Source organism: Tachypleus tridentatus, chromosome 8 (genome assembly GCF_004210375.1).
Source record: "Tachypleus tridentatus isolate NWPU-2018 chromosome 8, ASM421037v1, whole genome shotgun sequence".
NCBI classification, from domain to species: Eukaryota; Metazoa; Arthropoda; class Merostomata; order Xiphosura; family Limulidae; genus Tachypleus; species Tachypleus tridentatus.
In genome coordinates this window covers 40060410-40088054 of record NC_134832.1, presented here as the reverse complement: position 1 = coordinate 40088054, position 27645 = coordinate 40060410, and the positions used below count along the sequence as shown (strand labels likewise).

General features: G+C 34.4%; 1 protein-coding gene across 4 annotated transcripts in view; it reads left to right on the top strand.

Annotated features, from left to right (window-relative positions):
- Window positions 1-22078, top strand: part of LOC143222227 (TBC1 domain family member 15-like) — a 97960-nt gene extending 75882 nt beyond the window's left edge. For 2 of the 4 annotated variants that reach the window (XR_013012109.1, XM_076448411.1), the window contains exons 14-15: window positions 15385-15501; window positions 20652-22078. Coding sequence is in view for 3 of the 4 variants with exons in the window: in XM_076448411.1 (XP_076304526.1) it covers window positions 15385-15501; window positions 20652-21029 (495 nt within the window). In the remaining variant the exon portion in view is untranslated. The other 2 variants (XM_076448413.1, XM_076448412.1) reach the window with 1 other exon arrangement.
- The last annotated feature ends 5567 nt before the right edge of the window (window positions 22079-27645 follow it).

Genomic DNA, 27645 nt, shown 5'->3' with positions numbered 1-27645 from the left:
AACTTAACATTTCCGATGAAGTACAAATTTTTTATCTCCTCAGTATCTTTTCCATTTTGTGCATCTTCTGAATCTCTCACACTGTTACCATCTTGTGATTCTATTATAGATTTTAAATCAATTTCATCAGTTTCTGTTAAAACATTCTTGTCAATGTTCACAAAACTCTCTGCATTCACAGAATCATCTACATCAATCTTCTCAATCAGAGTTTGGATTTCATTAGAATCATCAAAACAAACAACTACTCCACAATCTCTGCCATTATCAAGAATAAATCCACAGTTTTGAAAACATTTTATTATGCATTCATCTTTTACACATTTGATTGGATGACTCAAAAATGCAATTGCATCTAACACATCAATTTTCATGGTCATTTCAGATGCTCTCTTACAATCATCCATGTTTGCAATAATATGCTGAAGTATAAATTTTCTGTATTTCAATTTTATACACTGTATAATTCTATTTTCTAGTGGCTGTAGAACTGATGTTGTACATGGAAGTAGAAAGACTAAACGAACATTTGAAAGTTGAACCTTTGGGTGATAAGTTGCATTATCTAAGAAAAGTAGAATATTTTTATTTTCTTGTTCCATTCTTTTGTTTAATTTGTTCAACAACTCCTCGAATATAGCTCTTGTCATCCACACTCTATTATTCACTTTTCATTTCACAGGAAACTAATTCTTCCTTAAATTTTTGAAACAGTGCTGATTTTCATTTTTACTTATTATCCATGGTTTCTCTAGGTTTCCATCAGCAAATGCAGTACAGTCAATTGTTATTTCAAATAGCGACCTCCTGAATAATGGCAGCAGAAAAAAGAACAGAATATATTTAACCAATATTTACTGTAACAAAATGTTCAAGAATTTATTAATATTTAAACAAATTATTAATTATATAAATTAATATTTAAGCAAAAACATTTCTTCTGGCTTACTTAGGTTCTAATCGTACTTGTTGATAGATGAGGTTGGTGAAAGATAGTTTTCTGCCATGTAGAAGGCCTTTTATAAGAGAAATCTTAAGATAATGCTACAAAATTTTGATATTTCTGCCTTGTACAGGTTTCCACCCTATGCAGTCTAAGCCAGCTTAGACAGGTTTTATTGTATTAATATAAATTTATTATTTATAAAAAAAAATATTGATTTTTTTTTTTTTAGTATAATCAGGTTAATCAATATGTTTTTGTTTACAATATCTTGACTTGGAATATTGTAATTTAGAATATATACAGTAACTTGTTATTATCAATACCATTTTTGGACTATTCCATCATAAATACACTATATAGAAGACTTTTGCTAGTATATGTACTCATATGTATGTACAATGTTGTTTATAATGCTTTTTTTCTGTTAAGGATTGACCATATTTACTATATATTAAAATATCTGAACTTAAAGTGAAATGTATGAAAGTGTTTCAAAGCTAACTGTAAAAAAGAAAAGTGTTTTTCTTGTTAACAATGCAAATGATGTAAACAGTTTTAATTGATTACATAAAGCTACTCTTGATTAATCGAGTTAATAAGGTAGAATAGAACACTTAAATAATACTTAACACTTCTATTGCATACTTGTCATTTAGACAGTTAATTAGATATCTACATTTGAATCTAATACCAAAATCATCAAGTTAGTGATATTTTTCAAACACATTTAAATGATAACATAAATATTGCAATGTATGTACAGATAACAAAGGAAAATAGTGATGACAAAAAATATACTTGCACAGAAAACATAAAAGAGTCAATTATACAGGTAACAAATTTACAACAAATATACACTACTATAAAATATAACACAGTTTTATAAAATTTCAAATTTGAGCTAAAATCTACATTTAATTCAGGAGATACCTTGTGTATCCACAGGCTCTCTTACATGCAGAGCATCTTCTTTTTCCTATTATTCGGAATGTAAATTAGCACTTGATACTGAATTAAAAAATAAGCAATCCAAACTCTCATCTCAACCTTTATGAAAAAAGGTCCTTGTTCAGGTACCAATGTGACAGTCTAAAGTAAGAAGCTGTTATTACCAGGATTCAACAAAAAACAATATCTTAAACTGTAATATCACTTACCAAAAACACGGTTAATAAACACATGCCTGACCAAGACAATATACTGATGTTAATGAACAGTTGTTAAATATAAATGACTGGTCCATTTAAATTTAATATCAGAGTATTACTTAGCTTATTTTGTGTGAATATTAAAGTTATTTTTAGAAGAGATAGTTATGGCAATGTTGTTTATGTAACGATGTATGGATTATTTGTTGTGTAGTTCAAATGTTATGAATAAATGCTATAAATCCTCAGATATTCTACTAGTATGTGGTAAGTTTGTTATGCTAATTGTCTTAATTTAGTGATGCATGTTTTATGTGGGTTGTAAGTAACATACCATAGAATTATTATTTGTACTTATCTACTGATTTTAAAATAGTACTATATCCTCTCACCCATAGCCATCTCAACCCTGGACTACCCTCTAAGCATTGCTAATATGTTTTGTTAATATCACACCAGTCTTTTATACTGGATCAGTCTAACACAATTTCATAACATGCTGATTATGTGACTACCCTCCACTAATCATATTTCACCATCTATACTAGCTCAGCTCACTCCCTCTGTTATTCTAGAACAATCTTCACTTTCTCAATTGGCATTACAGTATGTAGACATGTATTTTAACACATGTGACTATAAAAGTTTGATTGTGCTTTATTACAAATTTATATCAGTTTTGACTTTTTATGTTTGATTTCCATAGTTTCTACTCATTTGTTTTTAAAATCTTTCTGCTTTCCAAATTTCTTTTGTTTGTATGTATTTGAAATTTAATGTGGCTGATTATGAAATTCTTACTATATTATACAATGGTTCTGACACCTATCCTCAGGCCTCAGGGTTGACAATGTTAGTTTTGGAAGCACAAGCTTAGTTCACCAGGCATCCTTGTCTTACATTTGGCTGACAATTTCTTCATGTTACAAAATTTGTGAAGAAGCATATAGCTATTTTGTGGAAATTTCTTTTTACAGCACTTTCCATCTGTTACCATGTCTTCAAATGGTGGGTTAAGTATTGTCCTCTTTCCCAGAAGATTGGTAGTAAGTTTTTCAGTGTGTTCCTCACTCCCTGTGGGTATACCCATATTTACGTGAACTAATTTTTGCACTTGATAATTTAGGTCTTTAATGTCTTCTCTACTTGGTATTTGGTAAGTTAGATTTCTATACTTTTTTTACCATCTGCTTGAGTTTAAACTTGCATTTATAGTTTATTAATGTGTTTTGTTTACTTTTCAGTATGTGTACTAGTTTTGCATAATATTTACTATTTGAACGATTGTAACTGGCTAAATTTGTGAGTATGTTGGTTAATTTTTTTTTTCACTGTTTATGTTACTTAGTTTGTATGTTCCTTTTTCTTTGCTACTAGTCACACTTAATTCAAGATTAGATTTGAGTCTGAATAATTTGTTATTGTTATGTGGGTGCCTTTATTTTCTCGTGTTCATTAGGGTAAGTTTTACTTTCATGTCCTTTGTTTCATAGATTTTTTTTGGTAGACTTGTATGTTTGATATTTACCTGTTTTTTATCTTGGAAGTTCCTTTAGTGGTTTTGTACTTTAGGTGTTACTCATTGTTTTATGTTTTGGGTCATCTTTCATAGTTTTGTAGGTTTGTTATTTTTGTGTGTATTGAACACTTCATATTTCTGTGCTTTCTTAATTCATTTGTTATGAGTACTTTCAGTAATTTAGTTTATGTATCTTTTTGTCTGCACTTCGTGACAGTTCCGTGGGTTTCTGCCTTCAATTCTGCTTCCCTTCTATCCACTTTCCATATCTCCTTCCCTTCTCATGATCATACTTCAGCCAGTCTTCTTGCTGAGTCTGTTTTAGACCTCTTACACAAAGGAGATATTGATCAGGTGGTGCCCACTTGATCAGGACATTACTATCATCTATTTTTTGTCTCCAAAAGCACTATCCAGAGACACCTTGTTTACCATGGAGTCCTTCCTCATTTCATTGTTGTTGGCTTTTCTCCTAGGAATTTGGATGACCAAGTCTGATGTGAGAAACACCTATCTTCATATTCCAATTGCCCTAGTGTCTCATCATTTTTCTTCAGTTCGTCCATGAGGGTTCTAGGTGCTACAGACCATTCAGCCTGCCTTGAGCTCCATATGGGTTTTAACAAGGGGTAAGCACTTTTTTGGACATCATTTTCACTTGCTGGGTCATTACATGGCTACTGCTCACCTCTACCCATGCTCAATCAGTCACTCACATCCATTTACTTCTCTTCAAAGATTCTCAGGTGGGGTTTCTCATCAATTTGGAGAATTCCTTTATTTCCTCCACACAATGTCTCATTCATTTGGGAGTTCTTTTCAATTCTCATATCATTTGGATCTAACTTTCATCACTTCAGCTCTGGGATGTGGAGCATTCATTCATGAAGGCCTTGCCTTCTCTCTATACACAAGAGGTTCTAAATATTTTGAGGATCTGGGCTTCTTTGGAAGTTCTCATTTCTTTGGGTCAGTATGGATTGGGTCCCTTCATTGGATGCTTCTCAGTCAGTAGAACTTTTCCCATGATCCCTTGGACCATCTCTTCAGCTCAATAGAAATTTGACCATTGTGGAGGTACACATTTTTTCACATTGTCCCAAGTCTCATCTGTTTATCAGGCTCTGTATCATTTCCTCCTGCTGCTGCAGTCATGGTCATTAATATTTCCCACATCCTTTACCATTATGCTGTATTCTATTCAGATATGTCGTTAATTCCCAGTACGTTGACTGTCTGATAAAGTCATTGAACCTTTCCTTCTGTTTCCTTACCCTCCATTTCTCACCTGTACTCCCTTTCAGATCTGGATCAACTACTTTGTTCAGTTCATTCTCTACTGGGTCATTTATCTCATACTCCCTCTATTCGTGTTTTTAATTTCTATTTGTTTATGGAGTTACTCAGCTTCCTGTGATCTATCACCTATTATACTCACTGGTTAGATTCATAATCTGATATGACTGGCATATTCTGCAGTGTCCATGGAAGGTGCCAACTAAATAATGTTTTTCTTGCATCAACTTCATCATATTCGTCTTTGTGTGCTTGCTATTGCCATTTTTTAGAAGAACTTGTTCAGGCTAGTATATGGGCAACTCCCAGTACTTTTGTCACAAATATTCTGCACAGGCTATCTGTGTCTTCCTCGATGGGTATGATTTTCCTCCTGTGATGATTCTACACACTTCTGTTTGCCTTGACTGGGATAAGTTAACATATTTTTTTGTCTTTTTTTTCCTCAGCCCCTCAATGTGAATGCCTGTACAAGGTCAGGGAACTTTCAAGAGAAGTTTCTGTCTGGGATCTAAATGTCCACCCACGTATTTGTTGTGCGTGACAACCTGCAAAGGGGAGAAGAGGATCCTGGTGGTTTAGGGGTACAGCCTCAACACACCACTTTGGCCTTGAATTCCTGTAGATGGATGGTCTTGAGGTGGCTTACCATGGTCAGTCAGCTGATCATCCAGGGCTAGGTTCTCAACAGGTATTTTGAACCTTATTTCTGATGCTGATATTGGAATATAGTGTCCATGAAACCCTGGTTTTGATCCCGAGCCTTTTGCTTTCAGCTCTGTAGTGTGTCCCCTTGTAAGGTCCATGGTGGGTTTGATCAGTGGGCCTCCCACACCTCTTACCCACTCACTGCCAAAGTTAAACAATGATTGATTAGTAAGCAACCACACTTAGAGGGCTCTAATACTCAGTCCAAAGCTACAGTTAATAACATATCTCAATTCTTCATTTCACACTCGCTGTCTGAAAAGTCTCTTGTGCAAATGTCATTGCTTTTTTATTGAGAAAGGATTGGGAAGGTTCACTGGATCTTATGTATTTGTTTGAAAGTTTAGATCTGGAGACACGCTGGATAAATCATCAAACCAGAACACACCAAACTCATCATCAAGTCCAAGATTTTTGCTGATTTGTCTATTCAGGCTACACCTCATACTACCCTGAATACATCTCAAGGAGATATTGTAGAAAGGAATCTTCTTAACATCCCCAGTCAAAGATTCTTTCTGGTCTCTCCAGTCAAGGAGTTTTGGCTGTACAAATATCTACACTCACAAAGATGGGGTGCTTTGGCCTACCATCCTTCTCAAATTAACACTCACTTCTCCATGTCCCTCTATAGCCCTAACCTGTGCCAGGAGGTATAGAAGGTTCACAAACATTTATCAGTGACCCTATTCCCACACTTGGCAGATCAGGTGTCAAAGCCAGAAGGAATCTTGGATTAAGTTCACCTCCAGTATCTTTAGTTCCACTATCTTCAAAGTTGTGTGGGACAAAATTAGGAAGATTGATGGGTTGCACCTCTCCAAACCCCTTTTGATCCTGCTCATTAATGGCCAGGAAGTTGACAATGTCCTTGACATTCCTAACACCCATGAGGAGAATTTTTCTTACCTTTGTAGCTCTTCTGCCTCTTCCCCACCTTTTTAGCTATCAAGATTTTTAGCCAAGAGATTGTAATTTTCCTTTCAGGTGGTAAGTCTCTATAAGTACAGGTACGTGTTCACCATGGTGACCTCTACTTGTATGAGTTGTGCATGACTATTTGCTTGTTTTTATTAAGAATTTGTTTTACTCGACAAGTGATTCCAGGTCTGTGTGAGTTCTACACTATGCTGTTTGTTCCTACAGAGAGATAGAGTCCCTCAGCACTGTTTTGAGTATCACACTTTTCAGCATTAAAGTCAATGCTATCACTCATCAGCTTTCTCCAGCTGTTGCAAACAATCTATACATCGACAATTTCTACATTTTGTGTTGGTTGTTGAATGCGAGGTTTATTAAGCAGCTGCTTTAAATTGCTCCTACTTGTCTCATACAGTCAACGATCCTTTGTATCTGGGCACACATGACCGACTTGGATCTGGCTTTGGATGATGTTTATGAGTTTAGTATTCAGCCCATTCCTCCATGGCCTCTTACCATTCCCATGTGTTATCTTTCTCTGAGCCACCTGAAGAAGGCAAATACTCCAGACCGGAAGTACCATCTTCATTTTTGCTAAATATCTCTCGAACCATTCTTTCATAGCTATTAATATGGATAGTTCAAAGTCAAGCACTTTGGTCTCTGCCTTAGTTTGTCACACAGACTCCATTTTATAGTTTCTGTGCACACTGCCATTTCTCTTGTCCTGGATTATGTAGCAGTTAACTAGTACTTTGATTGTACTATTTACACACACTGTCTCAGCTGTCTACAGACCCTGGAATCACTATGTGACTTCTTAGCCTGTTCTCCTTGACATTTTGAACTTCTTGACCCAGTTTTCTTTGTTATCTGTTTGTATCCAGTTTTTCTAGATATAGGGCCATGTTATCATTCAGGGGAAGGAGCACACCAACATGGCAGCTCAGTCTATCTGCTCTGGTGCCATTAAGGCTGGGTCTGTTCTGTATATGGACTATTGTCCTGTGATCAAGGCTCAATTTCATGCCAGTTGATAGCCAGCTGGGGGTGAAGAATTATTCAACAAGCTTTTTTTCATATCAAACCTACTATTGCTCTTTAGCCATCTAGATTCCACAAGGATTGTAAGAAAGGAGTTGTTTTGACAAGGCTCCACATTTGTCACAACTTTTTAACCCATCGCTTGCTTTTATCTGGTGCTGATGCACCATTGTTTGACCTTTGTGATATTTGTGTCACCATAGCCCACATCTTACTGTTGTTACGTCCGGAACCTGTGGCACCATTTTAGACATATTTATAGTTAGAGTTTATCATTTACTTTGGACGATGTCATTGGTGACAGTGATACTGTTCATCTAGACTGTGTTTTTAGCTTTTTATAAGTTTTTAAAATTCATTTAAGGTTTTACATTTTTCTGGGCTTTCAACAACAACAAAAAAAAAAAACAGAAAACCCATATATTAGTATGTACCATTTTTACCATGTTTACGTTTAACTGTTGTGTATTTATTATGTTTTTTTTACCTCTTTAACATTTTTCATACTCTGGATTCAAGGTGCTTCCTTCAGATCCCCCCCTCTTCCTAAGGTGGCCACACTTGTTGATCCCAAAATAAATTTATTCAATGTGCATCCACTGGATATTTCTGTCCAGCTGGACCTGACATACTCAATAGTATCCCAAGGTACTTCCCCTGGATGTTTTCTGCTACACTTGGCCTAATCTTAGATATTTTCTTCTGGGACAGACTGCATTTGGCATAATCCAACTGATCCTAAATCCCAAGGAGATTTTCCTAGATGTTTTGTTTCAGGCATATCACATTTGGCCGTAATATATATCTAAGGTACCTTCTCTGGATGTTTTTTTGCTCAGGTAGACAACATTTATTGATCTTCCATACTTATGCAGGGCAGTTCCCCTGGATGCTTTAGCTGAGGCATACTGCTCTTGTCGTATTCATTTACAATTTATGTTCGTTTAGCCTTAGCCATGTATACTTATGTCTAATTATCAAACACTTTACTATGATGAACTATCACTGTGTCCTGCATACATAAACAAATTACTCACAATCTGTTGACTGTCTGATTCTGTATTACCTGACATTGTGCCTACCTATTACATTTTATTGTATATATTACTGTTTTTCAAGATAGTTGTTTTTTTTCATGTGATTGAATACTATTGGCCTTCACTGCATAATTATGGAAAGTTGTTAATACTTCTTTTGAGTTAGTACATTACCACTGCAACAATAACAGGTAGTCTTTATATCAGTGCCTGTGTGTCTGTTTTTCTCTTTGCTTTATATTCAAATTTTATAATGAGAGTTTTGCTGTTTTTCTGAAAGTGAACTGATAACCTTTGTTGGTATTGTTTGATTTTTCTCTCATCATGATATCTATTTGTACTTTTGTTCTCAGAGTTTAGTTGGTAAATAGTGGTGTATCTGCTAAAACTAAAATCAGAAAACCAGAAATTCTGTAAATTAATGCTGCATATCTAATGATAAGAATCATTATTTACATTAGATTGTTAATAGCTTAAGCATTTTGTTTTTGTCTTTCTAACCTTAAATTATGTTTTTGGTATTTATAAACACAGTACAATCTCTAAGAGCTGAATCAATGGTTTTTTTTTTGGATTTATTCAGATAAATATATTTTAAACTAATCACATGGTAACAGTTATATCAGTGGAAAATGAAACATCATAATCACATTTCCTTTATACAAATCACTTTTGGAAAGTTTTAGAACAGTTTTATAATCCTGTGAGATTTGAAATCATATATGCTAAGTGTGTAATAGCATAAAATTATTAGTATCTTTTTATATAAAACTAAATACATATCTAAATTTACAGTTAAAAGTAAATGATGTTTAATAAATTTGGTTGTTATAATTTCAGTCATTCTGAGATACACTTAAATTTTGTTCAAAATCATTAACAACTTATATACTCACAAGAAAAGCCTAATCAAACTTTAAAATTGACATAATAAGTTATCTCCATCTAATCATCCTGATTTGCTAAACTCAAATCAAATTATTTTTAATCTTAGTGATGCTGAATTTATTGAAACTTGCAAAAATGCTCTAGTGACAGGCCTTTCACCATTCAAGTTAAAATTTAATGATTACCTTTACTACTTTCAAAGGTATTTAAGCAATGTTAAAGTCACAAAATACCTCGAAAAGTACTAGCAGTTTTGATGTTGATAATGTTATTGAAACTAGAATAAACAAAAACTGCCTTATCATCTTTCTTCAGCTTTAACTCTCAGAGGACTCCCTTTCCTCTCTCCAGAGAAGAATTATTAGCTCTTAAAGAACTAGCTAACAATAAGGATATCATTGTTGCTTGACCTGATAAGAGTACTAGCATTATAATTCTAAACAAATAGAATTACACTGATGAACTGAGACAAATCTTACAAGACTCTAATAAGTTTAAGCCTTTAAATAAAAACTTACTTAACCATTCAGCATGAAGAAAAACCACCATGTGAACTTTGAAATTTAAGTAAACGAAAACATTATTTCTGACAACACTTTCAATGAACTCTATTATTTGAGTTCCTCCCCTGATATTATGTTTGGCCATCCTAAAATTTTCAAATGCCATTCCCTACTTAGACCTGTCCTTTCCAGTATTGACACCTATACCTAAAAATATGCTAAATTCCTGGTTAATATCATAAATTCCCTAATAGTAATTGTCTTGTTTTTGTCATCAAAGCTTTCTTTCACTTGTGGAATTTCTCATTTTCTAGACACCAGCCAATATATTACAGCAAGCTTTGACATTTATATGTTTTTACTAACATTTCTCTACAAGAAATGATACAAATCTGTCTTAACAAACTATTTATCAATATTAATAGCCTGAAGGATCAATTAAATAATTGGTATTTTGCACAACTACTTAAACTAGCTTTAAAAGAAAGCCACTTTGTCTTTAAGTGTCAATTATATTACCAGATAGATAGCATTGTGATGGGTTCACCACTAGGACTTTCACTAGCTAATATTGTTTTTTCTTTGTCATCATGAGTGTATATTACTTTACAAGTGACTTTCTGATATTACACTTGCATGCTATAAAAGTTATGTAGATGATACATTCTTATTCTTCCATAACTCTGAACACATTAACAAATGCCTCAACCACTTTAATTCTCAAGATCCTAATATAATTTACTTGTAAAATAGAAAATCAAAACAAACTTTCTTTCTTTGGCATTCAAGCTTAAAAACAAAACAACAAATTTAGCACTACCATTTACAGAAAGAAAACACTTTTTGATAATGAGAAACCTACTTGAAGTAAAAATGTATTCTCAAGTCAGCTAGTATGGGTGTTAAAATTTTAATTAAAATAAAGTACAGAACAACATTTCAACATTCTTAAGTCATCGCCAGGATAAGAAAGAGAGTTTGCAATTGACTGTTGCCAGGCATGTGTCTTGAGGACAAGAATGTAAATGGGTACAAGATTGAAGGGGGCATTGAAGTTACATATTAAGTATATTGGTTTATTTTTGGTTTTAGTTGTTGTATAAGTAGAGCTTCTTTGATTTTGTATTTGTTTATATTTGTTTTCCTACTTAGTATATGGGTGTTTCCTATGGTTTAGTTGTGTTTATTTGATTTGCAGTGTTGAAAAATGTGTGAAGGTGTTTTTTGTGTTTTTTTAATCTGGTTTCCATTTTTATGCTTGTTTCTCCAATATAGAAGATGTAGCAGTTGTTGCATTGTATTTTATAAATAATGTTGATGTTGTGTTTCTCAGTGTTGTTTTTACATAGTATGAACTTAGTTTTGTTCCTGTTTTTTGAATAAATTTGGTGTCTACTGGAATGTTGTTTTACCAAATGTTGATTATTTTTTCACTGATGTCAGGAATGCATGGTATGCAGCAATGTAAGGTTTTGTAGTTTCTTGGAATTTATTATTGTTTGTTTGTTGTTGGCTGTGTTGTTGATCTAGATGTGTGTGTGTATATAATTTTTTCAACAGTTTTTCGAGAAAATTTGTTAATGTTGATGAAGTGTTTTATTTTGTTGATTCCATCATTAATTTTACTGGGAAACATAGTTTTGTGGCTGTGTTTATTTGGTTTGTTTCATGTGCTGAATCCCAGGGAATGTATAGTTCAATATGGGTGATTTTTCTGTGGATATCTATTTTGAATTGTGTATCAGTTGTGATCTTGAGGTGGAGAAATGCTATTTGGTTAATTTTTTGTGTTCATAGGTGAACTTAATGTTGATGTGTATAGAGTTAATATGGTTGAAAAATCTAAGTGTGTGTTCTATAGATGTGTATCCAGCAATTGTATCATCAACATATCTGTACCAGTATAGTGGTGGTTGTAAGGCTGAATTGATCACTTAAGATTCAATCTGTGTCATAAAAATGTTGGCTGAATCTGATGACATGGGATTGCCTATACTTAAGTCATTTATTTATAGGTAGTTTTGGTGGGAGTGAATTCTATAAGGGTTGCTAATTGGTTGCTGGGGTTGTGTATCAGTAGTTTGGGGTGTTGGATATAAAGTTCTATAAAGTTGAAAAATATGGTAAATAAAGCAACAGGGAACTACAACTAAGGCTTGGATTGTTGTTCTTAATTTGTAGGCTTTCTTTTATCAATAGTTTGTGATTATTGCATCCAAAAGTTAGAATTGAAAATTCTTTTAAGGAAAATATAGGAGAGTTAGATGGAGTTTGAAGTTTAAGTTCAGTCAGTCAGAAATTTCTTTGTGTTCCAAGGCATGTATTGGTAAATAGCAAGAAATATTGCCTATGTAGGTGGTTTTACAACTGTCTCGGAACATAAGAGTGAAAGCACAGTGTCTTTAGTTTTAAACAAGCTACTGAAGTGATGATTTGAAAATGATATGGAGTTTAATCTAGAGGTAGAAGGATCTTATTAATTTGTTAAATTTGGTTTTACAAATAAGACTTTATTTTCCAAGGAAAGGAATAACAAGTGTTAGAGAGAATATGCTTGGATATTATTTGTCGGAGTTCCTATCTTTGTGAGAAAGGTACATATTAAGTTTTCTAATAAGGATGAATGACACCCATTTTTTGAATGAAGGACACAGCAAATGTGTCTGTTTTAAGTGCTTCTCAAGCAGTTTTAACCATGTAACACATCTGTGCAATAATTGTTTTTCTGTACAGCCATTGGTTGTAAATCCATGTGGGTCCTTTATCCACTGACTCCATTCTTCCTTCATAAAAGAAAAGCTTTGAAGGGCTTATTAATCGATACATCCAGTGGTTTAGTTGGGATGTCAGACCTTCTGAAGTGACAACAATTTGTGTTTTCAGTTGCTGTACTTTCCTTCACACTAACAGAACTGTTTTCCTAAACCAGCCACTTGGTCTCCTTTCCCAAACTAAAGTTTGTCTCTTTATTCAACTATCCACCCTTTCTGAAGAGTGTGAACAAAATTTCCTACTGGAATTTTGTCCTTTGTTAGATTTTTTTCATTTAAAAATCAGAAGTGGGTGGAGTTTTGTTCTATCAGCACAGAATGACAGAACTGCTGTATGGTATTTTTTTTTTATTTCCAGATGTCTAAATAATCACAGTTTTTGTATTACACATATTCATGGTCTTATTCAAAGGAAAATCAGAAGTCAAGGGGACCTTGTTTATATTTTCAATTTGGCTTAGCTCATAATTTCTTTGTTTCCTGGCATTGATAACAAACTTATGAAATTCTAGAATCTTGCTTTTATATTCATCTGGCATTCTCTGGACAATCATTGTGTGAGTTTGCATAGCAAGTCCATGTCTTTTCATGAATCTGTAATAACACTAGCTTTCACAGTTGCTGAAAAATCTTTGATCCCTTTTTGTGCAGCCTTGGCTTTGTTCTTTATAGTTTTTGTCAACACAGAATTACCCCATACTTAACTAGTTCTTCTAGTTCTGACTACCTTGCTGGTTTCTTATAATGCTTGATCATCTGAATGGTCCTCAATTTGTCCTCTAGTTTAAACCAGGTTCTAATCATTTTCATAGTAGGCAGTGGCCCAAATTCCCTCTCTGCAGGTTTTTTACTGTGTATTTTGATGAAATCAACCACACATAATTTATAATGAATGGTGTAAACATGTCTCTTATTAAAATTCATCATCCTAGAAGCATTATCACAAATCTAGAATGTAAAATTTTACCATAGTATGGTAGAAATAGTCCTATATCATTGATAATCAAGTAATAGAAAAAGTAAAAGAAAATGTTCTCAGTATCATATCAATCAAAATAGGTTTAGGCTAAGTGTAAACTGAACACCAACCTTCGATATATAAGGATGCATGGTGATTTATGAGTATTTTTGTTGTTTTTAAGTATGTCTTATAAGCTGCAAAATATGGTAAATAGTTGTCTCTTCTATTTTAAATTGAGTGTTTTGTAACTTATAACACTACTCATTGTACTTTTATATTAATAATTATGTGAAAGATTATTCAACTTATTTTCATAGATTTTCTGAAGATGTAATATGTATAATACCAAAACTTTCATGGAAGATGTTTACATTTCTTGACATGGTCTGCTATTCATAATGAAACTTTGTGTTCCACTGAATCTATTACTTGATTTGTAACTTCAAGAGTCATTATTTTCCTAAAACTTACGTTGACAATTTTAACTAATTTTGAAAAATGTTACTTATTAATACAAATTGTAAAACAAGTTTTATTGAAATATTTTTCATATTTTAATATTTAGTTCATTTTATAAATTTTAACTCAGATTTAAACTTAAAAAAGTAAATCCTGAAAATTAAAGTTTGGATTCTATTAACTGTAGAACTTATTTTACATTTGGCTAAAACAAAATTCTCAGAACTAAATGACAGAATAAGCAACATTGTATCAAACTGAATTTTTATTTTCAGTTGTATTTAATCAAAAATTAAGAAATAAATTAAAAAGTAAAAGTAAGAGTTAAACACACTAACACAATGGAAATTACCCTCAGTATGATTACACATATTACGGAGCACTTGAAACGTGTCTGAAAAGAGGTTACTATGCGTATTTAAAATCAGAACTTGCCCCTGTCTCCACTAGTGAAGACTTAAACCAACACCTGTAGTTGAACTAATCAACATCAGGATCTTCAGCTGAAAGAATCATCATGTCTTCACTATGTTTTATAGCTAAGCACCTTATTTGAAGTTGAGAATGCAGTTATGGAACCTTTTAATCAATATTTGAAAAATTTTGATTCAATAATGAAAGGAAGTATTTTATTGTGTGTTTTTTCAAATAGTGTCTTACAATTTTGGATATTTCACAAAGTAGAAAATGATAGAAGAACTAAATTAATCTATATGAGTTTCTTTAAACCAAAAGTAAATACTGTTGAAATATTTAACAATTTGGTATTAAGTTTCATTCTACTTGGCTAATTACTCCCACTGTCAGAAGGGAAAGCCCAAGGGATATCAGTGACACCCTTCATTTTTATATATCCCATGAATGCTATATGATTTTATTTTCATCCAATTGATTAATATTGTGTCTAGTACATAAATTGTTTAAACACAACCACTTTTATAGTGTGTAAATAGTTTTAGAAGAAATAACAACATTATTCCTTTATGGAATTTGAAATTAATTTGAATTATGACATAATTTGGTGTAACATTCTTAAGTTAATTTCTTTTGTTATCTCGGAAATCTAGAAAATGATGTTAAGAAACGAAAACTAAAGGTTATCCCATTAACTCTATGATAATAAAGTAGAAGAAAAACAACCAAATATCATCATATTCAACATATACTTTTGCTGTTCTTTTAGGTGCTGTGGACTGGATTGCCTTGTAGAAATTTTCATCTTTTGATTTGTTTAGCTATTTTGGATGCTGAAAAAAATACACTAATGGAGAACCAGTTTGGACTTCCAGAGATATTAAAGGTACATAAAATACACCTAATATTGGTAGGAAATAAAAATTATACATTTTAAAGTTAAGTAATGTTTTTTTTTATGTGAATATCTTGATGTGGTTGCTACTAATGTTAAATTTCTCAGATTGACAGTAACTGAAAAATAGAAATTCATCTGTTACATGAACATTTATAATGCATTAAAGTGATAAGTACAGTATTTTTTAGAATTGATTTGTAGATAGAATGATACAATTTATGTAAGTGTAAATGATGTAAAAAGTATGACTGTTGAATGAATGACTAGCTTATTAAGCTATCTAAGTGAAAGTTGTCGTAAAATAAAATAATTGTCATTCCTTATTTATGATAAATAGTTTTGTTCTTTAATGGTTTTATAATATATAATATTCATTGAAAAAGTACTATACAAAGAAAGCTAAGTGGATTTTTCACTGATTTGTAGTAAATTGGCTTTGAGTGGAAGTTAAATGCTTTTAGTCTACTGTAAAAAGAACTGAAGGATAAACAAATACAGTTATGACAATTCATTTTATGCAAATCAGTCATACGATCTGAAGTTATTGGTCATTCAACTTAGCTGTATGTGTGTGTAAAATGGTTTTCTCATAATATCTTGCCTTACTTTGCTACTTCAAAGTGAATCACAATGCTTAAAGTGAGCCATGTTATTCATGAACAAAATGTAAAAGAAAATCAAAATACTAAATGTAACTATTCTATATCTTTTTTTTGGTCTAATTACACTGGGGAACACTCATTTTGTTGCATTTAAAAAAAGACCTTTCTATAGTCAATTTGAGTGTGTTGATTTCAAATCTGAAGTCGGTTTTTGTCTGCAAGCTACAGATTTTATGCAATTTGACATTTTTATTTATTTTTTAATTTTTCGTTATTATAGGAAATTATAGGAATAGCTTATCAATTTGTTTGTGTATTTTATTCAGGTAGGAATTTGCGTTTGTAACTTTATGCTTGTACACTTCATCTGGACAATCTCGTTTAATGCTCCAGCAGTAGTCAGCCATCATACTTTTGTCCCAGCCCTTGGTAGCGTTCTTCCATGACCTTTAGGTCTTGGTGGAATCGTTCTCCTTGTTCGTCACTCACAGCCCCAGGTTGTCAGGGAACTTATCAAGGTGGCTGTTCAAAAAATGAAGCTTGATGCTCATGTTGCACCGAGATCACTAAAAGCGAGGAGCATTCTGTTCACAAGTTCACTGTAGTTCTCCGCCTTATTGTTTCCAAGGAAGTTCTGAACGACTGCCACAAAGGATAACCATGCTGCCTTTTCTAAAGCGGTCATCTTAGCAACAAACTGATCATCACGAATTAGGGTTCAATCTGTGGGCCATCAAACACGCCTGCTTTGATCTTCTCAAATGATAACCCTGGTAAAGCTGTGATGATGTGTTGGAAACATTCACCTTCGGTTTCCAGTGCCTTGACAAATTGCTTCATCAAACCTAATTTGATGTGAAGAGGAGGAAAGATGATCTTATCTCTGCTTACAATTCGGTCTTGTATGATATTTGGCATGCCTGCTTCAAGGGTGTCACGAATAGGCCAGTCCTTCTGGACCCAATGTCTGTCTCGTGCTCGGCTGTCCCACATACAGAGGAAACATGGAAACTTGGTGAAACCTTTCTGTTGTCCAAGAAGAAAGTTGACCATCTTTAAGTCTACACAAATGATCCAATTGTGCTCATGATATTTTAATAAGTCCATGACCATTCTCATATCATCATAGTCTTCCCGCAAATGCACTGAGTGACCGACAGGTACTGCTCCATAAACATTCCCATTATGTGAAAGAACACACTTTAGACTGCGTTTTGAACTGTCTAAAAAGAGTCTCCATTCAGCAGGACTATAGTAAGGTACACCCAGTTCTTTGAGATGCCCTTGGATGTCATGGCAGTAAACAAACTGTCTGTCTTCTGAAAAGGTCACTAAAAGCTGGTCACGCTTTCTGAAATATGATACTTTAACAGAGTGATCAACAAGATTTCTGCTTTGTAATCTTGATGCCAAAAGCTATGCTGCTTTCTTTGAAAGACCTAAATCCTGCACTAAATCATTCAGTTCAGCCTGGGGAAGAGGCTTGGGGACGGGGAAAGGTTCAGTGTCTGAAGAACAGTTCTCCGATTGTGTACACTTTTCTGACAATTCACTGTCACAACTGTCTTGTTTGCTTGTATCATGTCCAATGTCTTTATCGTCCAATGAAGGCAAGCCTTTGAAAACTGGAACAGGAACTTCTTCAGAGTGCGGAGCAGGCCGAATAGCTGAGGGAATGTTTGGATACGTAATCTTATGTCGGTTTTTCTTCCCAACACCTGTTGTGTTTACCATGCAGAAATAACAGTCAGTTACATGGTTGGTGGGTTCGCGCCAAATCATTGGAACACCAAAAGGCAGACCATTGCGTTTTCCTTTGGTCCAGTCTCAAGCATTTCCTCACAATTGTGGCACACAACATGAGGAGCCCATTGCTTGTCTTGATCACCAAGATGAACTTCAAAATATGCCTTGTAGGCACGCTTGACGAACGAGGATATGTTACGTCTCTGACGATTGAGTGTGTAGCATCCACATATGTAGCAGAAGGCATCAGGCTTGTTTCTGCAATGATATCTATTTTTGGAAGCCATGTTTGATCTGAAACAAAAGAAGAATGATCAAAATATTAGAAGCTATCTATATATATGGACGTGAAAATGCTTATACATGGTTTACGCAAGTTCACATTTGTACAATTTCATTAACCTCAAATTGCATATAAACTAGAGCTTGTAGAGAAAAACTAATTTCAGATTTGAAATCAGCGCCTAAAACTCCTTCAGAATCAGTTAAAATATCCAATGCAACTCAAAGTTACTGAAAAAGTGTTCCCCAGTGTTATTAATATCATGTAAGTTTCTGCACGTTAATGTTTCATAAACAAATTGGCCCGGCATGGCCTAGCGCGTAAGGCGTGCGACTCGTAATCCGAGGGTCGCGGGTTCGCGCCCACATCGCGCTAAACATGCTCGCCCTCCCAGCCGTGGGGGTGTATAATGTGACGGTCAATCCCACTATTCGTTGGTAAAAGAGTAGCTCAAGAGTTGGCGGTGGGTGGTGATGACTAGCTGCCTTCCCTCTAGTCTTACACTGCTAAATTAGGGACGGCTAGCACAGATAGCCCTCGAGTAGCTTTGTGCGAAATTTCCAAACAAACAAACATAAACAAATCATTCATTTTTAACAGTTTTCACTTTTCCAAAATGTGTATGTTTTTAACTGTGAGACAATGTAAGATCAAGTTAAAATTTCCCAATAACTAAAACATTACATTTACAATGGTTATTAGCCATTATCCAGTACCTGTATGTAATTATTTTGTGGTAAACTTGACTCTGAAGGAGAATGATGTTTAAAGGGTGACATCTTTTGAGATGTGATGTTGGAGGTGGATACTTCAACTAAGCTGAATGTATAAAAATACTAAGGAATGGTGAGAATTTCATAAAATAGAGGTTTGTTAGTTGAGACAAGAAAAATAAAATTGGCAAAATACACTTATTAAAAGATAAGAGGTGTAAGTGTGGTTATGTCTACAATTGAAAAGATGTGGGTGGCAAAAACAGACAAATAAAGAGAAAAGTGTACTGTAGCAGTGGGATTTGAAAACGATAGGATAAACAGCTGTAACAAGAGAGCATCACTTGTCTGAAATGTCAATTTTTTTTTTTCAGGACTGTGGTATAATTCAGGCAAGGTACCTAAATTTGAGTGTAAATGATATTACAGTATAGTATGACAGATAAACTCCTGTAACAATAGAACATCACTTGTTTGAAATGTCCATATGGTTTTAAGACTTTGGTGTATATAACTCAGTTAATATACCTAAATCTGAGTGTAAGTTATATTACAATACAGAATGACAGATAAACTGCTGTAACAAGAGAACATCGCTTGTCTGAAATGTTGATATGTTTTTCAGTCAGTGTACCTAAAGTTGAGTGTAAATGACAATATTTCTTTCTAACTTTCTGTCACAATATGTCTTTTACATTTCAGTATGTGTGCAAAAATTCTAATATTTAACAGTATTTTTTTTTTTCAATTACCATTTCAAGCACTGAAAGAGTGAAAATAACTAAATGTTTCATTAAGTTGTTCTGATTGTGATTTGGGTTGATTTTTTAACTTCAGAAGGTGAAGCATATGATGAATCTGGCATTTTCATTAATAATTTTAAAGAATATTCAGATACTCAAAAAAGTTAACTCTAATGAGTTTACATAATCAAGAGAAAATATAGATGTTTTATACCCAGCACCAAACATTTTCACTCATTTAGCTTAGTGAGCATTATAATCTGATTATCAATCCCACTTTTCACTGGCAAAAAATAATTTAAAGTTGGTAGCAGATGATATTAACTAGCTGCCTTCCCTCTAGTCTTAACACTTTAACGTTAAGAATAGCTAATGCAGATAGCTTTCAAGTAACTCTGTGCAACATAAACCAAGTAATTGTTTTTGTAGTTTCATTTGAGTTTAGTTACTGATTAATTATGTTTTATTACAAGCTTCAGCTTTGATTTCCCTTATTATAGAAACTATAACTTGTAATAAAAAATACTTGTTTTATTGTTAAATTTTATAAAATGTATTACTATTTCTGTATTGAAACAGACTTGATGATTTGTTTGTTGATTGTATTGCTTTGGTTTTCCATGCATTTTGTGTCTGTTTATCATAATTGGAAAGAAAACCAAAAAAATTCCATAATTTATTTTTTTATTAGAAGTAAAACCCTTATCATTAGTGCCAAGTATTTCATAAAATATACTCAGTTGAGAATCTTTAGTTCATTACTTGTAGTGAAATGCCTGAGATGATGCTTTACATAAGTTGATATTACATATTGCATGTACATACTGTTTTTATTGGTCCATTGTATAGACTTAAAGAAAGTTGTTCTAAAAACAGAACGACAGTGACTTCACTTTGTTTGTGTTGAACCCAGTAGATTTGCCCTATCACTTGGAAGACTAGTTCTCCAGTTACATATAATGTAGTTGTGCATTTTTTTAAACCATAGAAGCAATATCTAAATGCTTTTCATTTTCCATATGGTGATGTTTATTTGTGATTCGTTTTTCAGCATATAAATGATATGTCTTATAAAATCAACCCAGAAGAAGTTCTATGTAGAGCAGAAAGTATTTACCTTCAGCTAAGTCAATGCCAACATCTACCACAAAGTCTTCAAGACATCTTGGGAATCCAAGCTCCAGCTTCTCCTTCTCTATTATCAAGTATAGTATCTCTACCACCATCAACAGCTCTAGCCCCTATAGAAGAAAACAGACATTCATCCTCAGTTCCAGTTCCAATAAATAAGACTTCATCTACCTTAGACCGATTTAATGCCAGCCCTCCTAGTGGAAACAGTAGTGTTGAAAACAGCAGTATAGAAGTTCTACCAGAGGATTCAGACATAGAAGCTCGTTACCAAATCTCATTTGATCTTATGTTGTGAGTGCATCTTTATAAAGGAACATTTGTTGCAAACTGCATAACACAAATATGATGAGTCTAAATTTATACCAAAATAGTAGAAAAATCAACAAATACATTAAGAGAGTTTTTGGATAACATCATGTTTTTTTAGCAATGGATAAAAAGGTTGCTATTTTGATGTGTACATGTATATTAAAAATAAAAACTCTGTGTATTTTGTGGAGGAAATTATGGACATAAAACAGGTTGCTTGAGCTAACTGCTGTCAAATAAATATGTAAATGTGTTTAAATTTATATCCATAAAACTGCCTGAAATCTTGATTCTCTTAGGTTTAATTGGTATTTGAAATTTTTAAAATGGTGATTTATCAATTCTTATCACTTTCATTCAGTTTTTATGTTTAAAAGAAAATGTTTTTGTTTCTATATTCACAATTGCTTTTGAATTTGTTGTATGAATTAATATGTGTGTGTGCACACGTGCGTGCGTGTGGAAAACAGTTTATTTATGAAACTGGTGTTTGTTTTGTATAATTTGAAGTAGCTGAATGCAATGTTTTATGATGTAGTCTTCAGTTGAAAATAAGTTTCATACAGTTTGTTTCTTTATTGTCTCAGTGTATATTAGTTGCATATATATTCTGGATTGACTTTTTTTTTTCACTTTGTTTCATAATATGTTTTATATTTATCATAACAACCCAATAAAAAAAAATGTGTATTCATGGTGAACTTAAACCTTCAGAGCAGGTGTAATTAGGTTTTATTAGCATGTTTATAGACAGCAAAATGCCAGCAACAGAGATTCAATGAAGTTGAAGTCTTGATAATATTAAAGAGGGTTATTGCAGAGAGTTTGTTAGCCATATCAATGTGAATTATACTAATAGTTTATGATCACTGTCACCTTATATACAAACATAAATGGCATTCTTTAATAACTCATTGAAACAAGAAAAATGATAGAATGTTATTATATTTGTTTTGTAATTTATATTCTCATGGATTGTAAGGATTCATATGTAACTGGTGTCAATGTGAATTAAAACAGTTTGTATAAGATTGATAATTGCTGCCAGTGTGGATTACAATAACATATTAGTGTTTTGTTTTTTGTTACCTTTTTTGCAATATATTACAATTTACTGACCTAATTAGTTGACACTAAAACAGTTACTGTACATGAAGTTTATTATATAAATAATTCCTGGATGGCTGCTGTATTTATTGTATCCAAACAGGTTTGATTAGACCTGATACTGGATGAAAGGCCTTGTGAGCACAGGACTAGACAGATAAATGTACTTCGGTTAAAATATTGTTACACATGTTTCTTTGATTTCACTCTTACATCTTAGAATATGATTATAACTTGTGTTATCATGTATTAAAGTGATATTTCATTGTAATCCATATCATATTACATTAGAATGGTATCTTCACGTATTTTGGTAGTAACATCTGTTCTTACATATGTGTATTAGTAATTATTCTCAGAACATTCATATATTTTATTAATAATGCAATATGTTATGGCTTTTTGACATGTATATGTTAGTAAACACTTAGTGATGTCAAGAAAACCCACTTGTAGAGAAATATATATGCAAAAACGACTCGTTTGGGTTGAGAAAATATTTTGAGAAGTTTGAGAAATTATGTTCTTTAAATCTGGTTTCCATTTTTCTACTTGTTTCTCCAATATAGAACCGTAGGAAACATACGCACGCACCTAGACAGAAAGGAAAATCAACCAACAAAAGTAAATATATCTCACGAATCAAAAAATCACGAAACCATATGATGCTGCATACCGTATATTCCTGACATCAGCAGAAGAATAACCAACATTTGGTAAAAACTAGTAACAAAATATGACATCCCAGTTAATACCAAATTTATTCAAAAACCAGGCACAATACTAAGGTCTATACTTTATTTATAAAGTACAATGTGATAACTGCCATGACTTCTATATTAGAGAAACAAGTAGAAAATTGGAGACCAGATTCAAAGAACACAAAAAGTCACCTTCACACGTTTTTGAACACTGCAAGTCAAATAAATACAACATAACCGTAGAAAACACTCAAATACTAAATAAAGAAATAAACATAAACAAAGGCAAAATTAAAGAAGCCTTACTTATACAACAACGTAAACCCAAAATAAGCTAATATAAAGGGATGCCTTTATACCTATATTAAATAAAATAAAATTATATATTCAAACATCTAACACCGCCCTCTACATTCCGGCACTCAGTTACACAACCCCTTCCAAACATGTAGTCAGCTTCCGGGTCAGTTACCTCTTTCTTTCCTTGTGAACCTGACGATGACCAAAGAAGGTCAAAACGTTGTTCACTCCTCTATGTAAAAAATTTTCTCAACCCAAACGAGCCGTTTTTGCATATATATTAGTAAACTGTTATTGTGGGGTGCATGTTCATATATTGTGGTAATGACACTATCATGGCTTTCTTTGTTGCAACATGGATTACATAACGTTCACATATTTTGTTTATAACACATATCATAGTATTTACATATAATATTAGTAACCCTGTCAGCTTGGATTACAATATATTTTCATATCATGGTAGTTAACACCTGTTGTGGCATTCTTATCTGTGTATGTTTTTAATCTTATCAGATTGATCACATGTTTGTACATTTCCATAATAATACCTTTCATAGCTGTTTTATGCATGTATGTTGGTTGCTCTGTCTCTGTGGATTACAGTATGCTCATTTGTTTTGATTGCAACAGCTGTTGTAGCATGTAGTTGGAAACTGTTTTCATTCATTACCATAGAATGTAATGCTTTTTATTATCAATTTTTCATCATTTGTTTTTCAGGTAGAAAATGGTAACATTAAACTTCAAATCACTGTATTTGGCTATAGTTTTGTTATAGAATTTTGTACTTAAATGTTTATTACAGTGAATATGAAAGCCATGGGCCTGAATAAAAACTGAGTGACTCAAAAAACATTGTAGGCTATCTCATGCCTTAGCAGTGCTATCTCATAAACATAACTATGCACAAGTCAGCCAAAGTTTTCAAATTTATTTTATTTAAATCTGTATTCTCAAGTGCTAATACCCATACCAACCATCTTGAAAATACATTTTTACTTCAAGTGGGTTTCTCATCATCACAAATATATTTAAATCTTCTTTAAATCCAAAATCATAAAGTGCTTTATTTTTACAAGACATAAAAATCCATCGTGATATATTGTTAGACCCATAATGAGCCAAAACTCTGTTTATCCAGGTTTATGGAAATGTGATGAAACTATTACTTTGTCAAATATACTAAAGTGGGTTGATTAAGTTATAATAAATGATTTTGGAGACTCACCTTGTCATGACTCACCATTTTATCTACATCCAAAAATGTTCTATCTGAAGACCATACATCTTGATAATAACCCTGCAGCATATTGAAAAAAGCTCTATCATAAAGCTGTAATGTCCAAACACATACTTAATCTTTATTTACTTTTGATATAATGTATACAAGGGATCCTCAGTGATTATTTCAACTGTCTGATCACACATAGATGTATGTCTTTTTGAGGAACAGTATGAAAATCCATTTCTTTCTCCCCCCCCCCTCGGTGTGGATTGTTGTACGTGGTGAGGGGACCTCCCAGGGAAGGTTCTGTTCTTTCTGGTTACCTCCTCTGGGATCTAAACGTGTTTGCCGTGCGTGGCGACCCATGAAGGGGAGGAGAGGATCCTGGTGGCTTAGGGGTCCAACCCTAACACACCACTTTGGCCTTGAATTCCTGTAGACAGGTGGCCTTTGGGTGGTCCCCCTTGGGTCAACTGGCTGGTCTACTTGGGCTATGTTCAACCAAGTACCAGTGTTGGATGTTCTCAACAGGTGTTGTGGACATTATATCTGATGCTTGTGTTTGAGTATAGTGTTCACGAAACCCTGACATTGCAGCAATGTCCTTGCATGACATTGTAGTGCATCCTCTCATAGGGCTCCATGGTGGGTGAGGTCAGTGGGTACTGAATTTTTTTTTCCTATGGATCCTCCTACAAAAAATTTAAATAAAATAGTGAAAAAACAGTCAACAGGTAAACTACCACGTCTTGAAGACTGAGCAGCAATCTTCAACATCTGTAACACACGTACCTCATTTTCTTATATTACATTCTCTTTCAGAAAAATCTTTAGAGCAAATGTCCCCCTTTTTTATTCAGAAAGGACTTGCTGGCTCTCCAAAGTCAGTAAAGAAGCTTCGATCTGGAGACACATTGGTTGAAACATCCACATCCCAACACAGTGAACTCTTCTTGAATTCAAAGGCAATTGGGGATGTACCTATTGAGGTTACCCTTCATGCTACCTTGAATTCATCACGAGGAGTTATTGTTGAGAGGGATTTGAAGAACATCCCCGAGTCAGAGATTCTCGCTGGTTTTTCCACTCAAGGAGTTTCTGCAGTGAAGCACATCTCCACTCACAAAGATGGAGTTACACTGCTGACAAATATCCTCGTTTTGACATTTACATCACCATGTACTGCCACCATCAAGGCAGGTTATCTAAATTGCAGGGTACAGCCGCACATTTCAAACCCTTTTCGATGTATCCAATGTCAGACGTTCGACCACTCAAAGACATCATGTCGTGGTTTCCTGACATATGCTCGTTATGGTGGCAAGGACCACGATGTCTATGAGTGTGATACGGACCCACATTGTGTCAACTACAATGGTTTCACCCTTCCTACTTTCATTCTTGCCATAAATGGTTGGAGGAAAAAGAGATGCAGAGTTTGAAAACGACTCATAACATTAGTTACCCTGAGGCTCGGAAATTGCCGTCTGCATTTCATCTCAGACATATGCTGCTGCACTTCGTTCCACAACTACAGTGGGAGTGCAGACAGATCACTCTGTGCCTCCAAGATAATCGTTTTCAAAACAAATGAAAAGCCTTTTGACCTCCATGGTTAAAAAGGTTGATGAATCGACTTCTACACCCATCTCTGTTCCTCTCATACATTCCAACAAACCCCAAGATCCACATCCTTTGATTTCAGATACAGGCATTTTTTCAGATACATCTTTTTCTCCCACCCCAAGATGCAAAAAAACAATCATTCGTTTGCGTCCTCAGTCAATGGAATCCCCTTCCAACAACAAAGACCTGCACAATCGACCCAGGGTAGGATCCATGGAGGTTGATAGACCTCCTCTGAATAAGGACAGTAAGGAAAAAAGGCGTGGTCGTAAACCGAAGAGTTCTCCAGCCACTTCGCCTACCCGTCATTAAAAATGGCCACCTTGATACAATGGAACTGTCGAGGTTTACGTTCTAATGTGGATGACATCAAAACACTGATTGCTTCCTACCATCCTGTATGTCTTTCCTTACAGGAATCATTTCTGAAACCTGCCAATACAGTCGCCTTTCGGCAGTTTTCTCTGAACAGAAATGACAGGCTGTGTGATGGAGGGGTGGCACTGTTGGTTGATCAGCATGTCCCCACCCTGTCTTTATCACTCAATACACCCTTGGAGGCCATAGCCATCCATGTTTCCATGGATCATACCATCACTATTTGTTCTCTCTACCTGTCACCTCGCGTAAGGCGTGCAACTCGTAATTCGAGGGTCGCGGGTTCGGGACCTCCCAGCCGTGGGGGTGTATAATGTGACGGTCAATCCCACTATTCGTTGGTAAAAGAGTAGCCCAAGAGTTGGCGGTGGGTGGTGATGACTAGCTGCCTTCCCTCTAGTCTTACACTGCTAAATTAGGGACGGCTAGCACAGATAGCCCTCGTGTAGCTTTGTGCGAAATTCCAAAACAAACAAAACCTGTCACCTGGAGATATATATGATCAATCAGACCTTGATGCTCTCATTGAACAGTTGCTGTCTCTCTTTCTAATCCTGGGGGCTTTAATGGACATCATCCCCTCTGGGGAAGTGCTGTTATTGATAGGAGGGGTCGCTCTGTAGAGCGTATGCTCTCTGATCACAACCTTTCTCTTTTCAATACTGGTTCTTCCACTTATTTTCACGCACCTAGTCAGTCCTTCACTGCTATTGATCTCTCGGTTTGCTCCCCTTCATTATTCTCCCATTTTTCATGGAGGGTTGAAAATAATCCACTAGGCAGTGATCATTTTCCTATACTTTTGAGAGAGATTTGCCGTGGTCGATGCCACCCTACCCGCGTGCCCCAGTGGAATCTGGATCAGGCAGACTGGTCCACTTTTACTGCTCTCGCAGAACTTGATCCTGCCATCGTCAGTCAGCCATCAATAGACGACTGTGTGGCAGCGGTAACTGACTGTATTATACAAGCAGCTGGTCAGTATATTCCTAAAACCTCGATACGTTTTCCACAATATTCTCGTCTGTGGTGGAATCCTGCCTGCCACATGACACAAAAGGCTCAAAAACGGGCCTGGGATGCTTTCCGTAGATATCCCACACTTTCAAACTGCATTGCTTTCCAATGGGCCCGTGCACATGCTAGGTGGGTAAGACGTCAAAGCCAGAAAGAATCTTGGATTAAGTTCACAACTAGTATATCTTCTACCACCAGTTCCACGGTCATATGGGACAGGGTGTGACATGTCAGTGGGCACTACA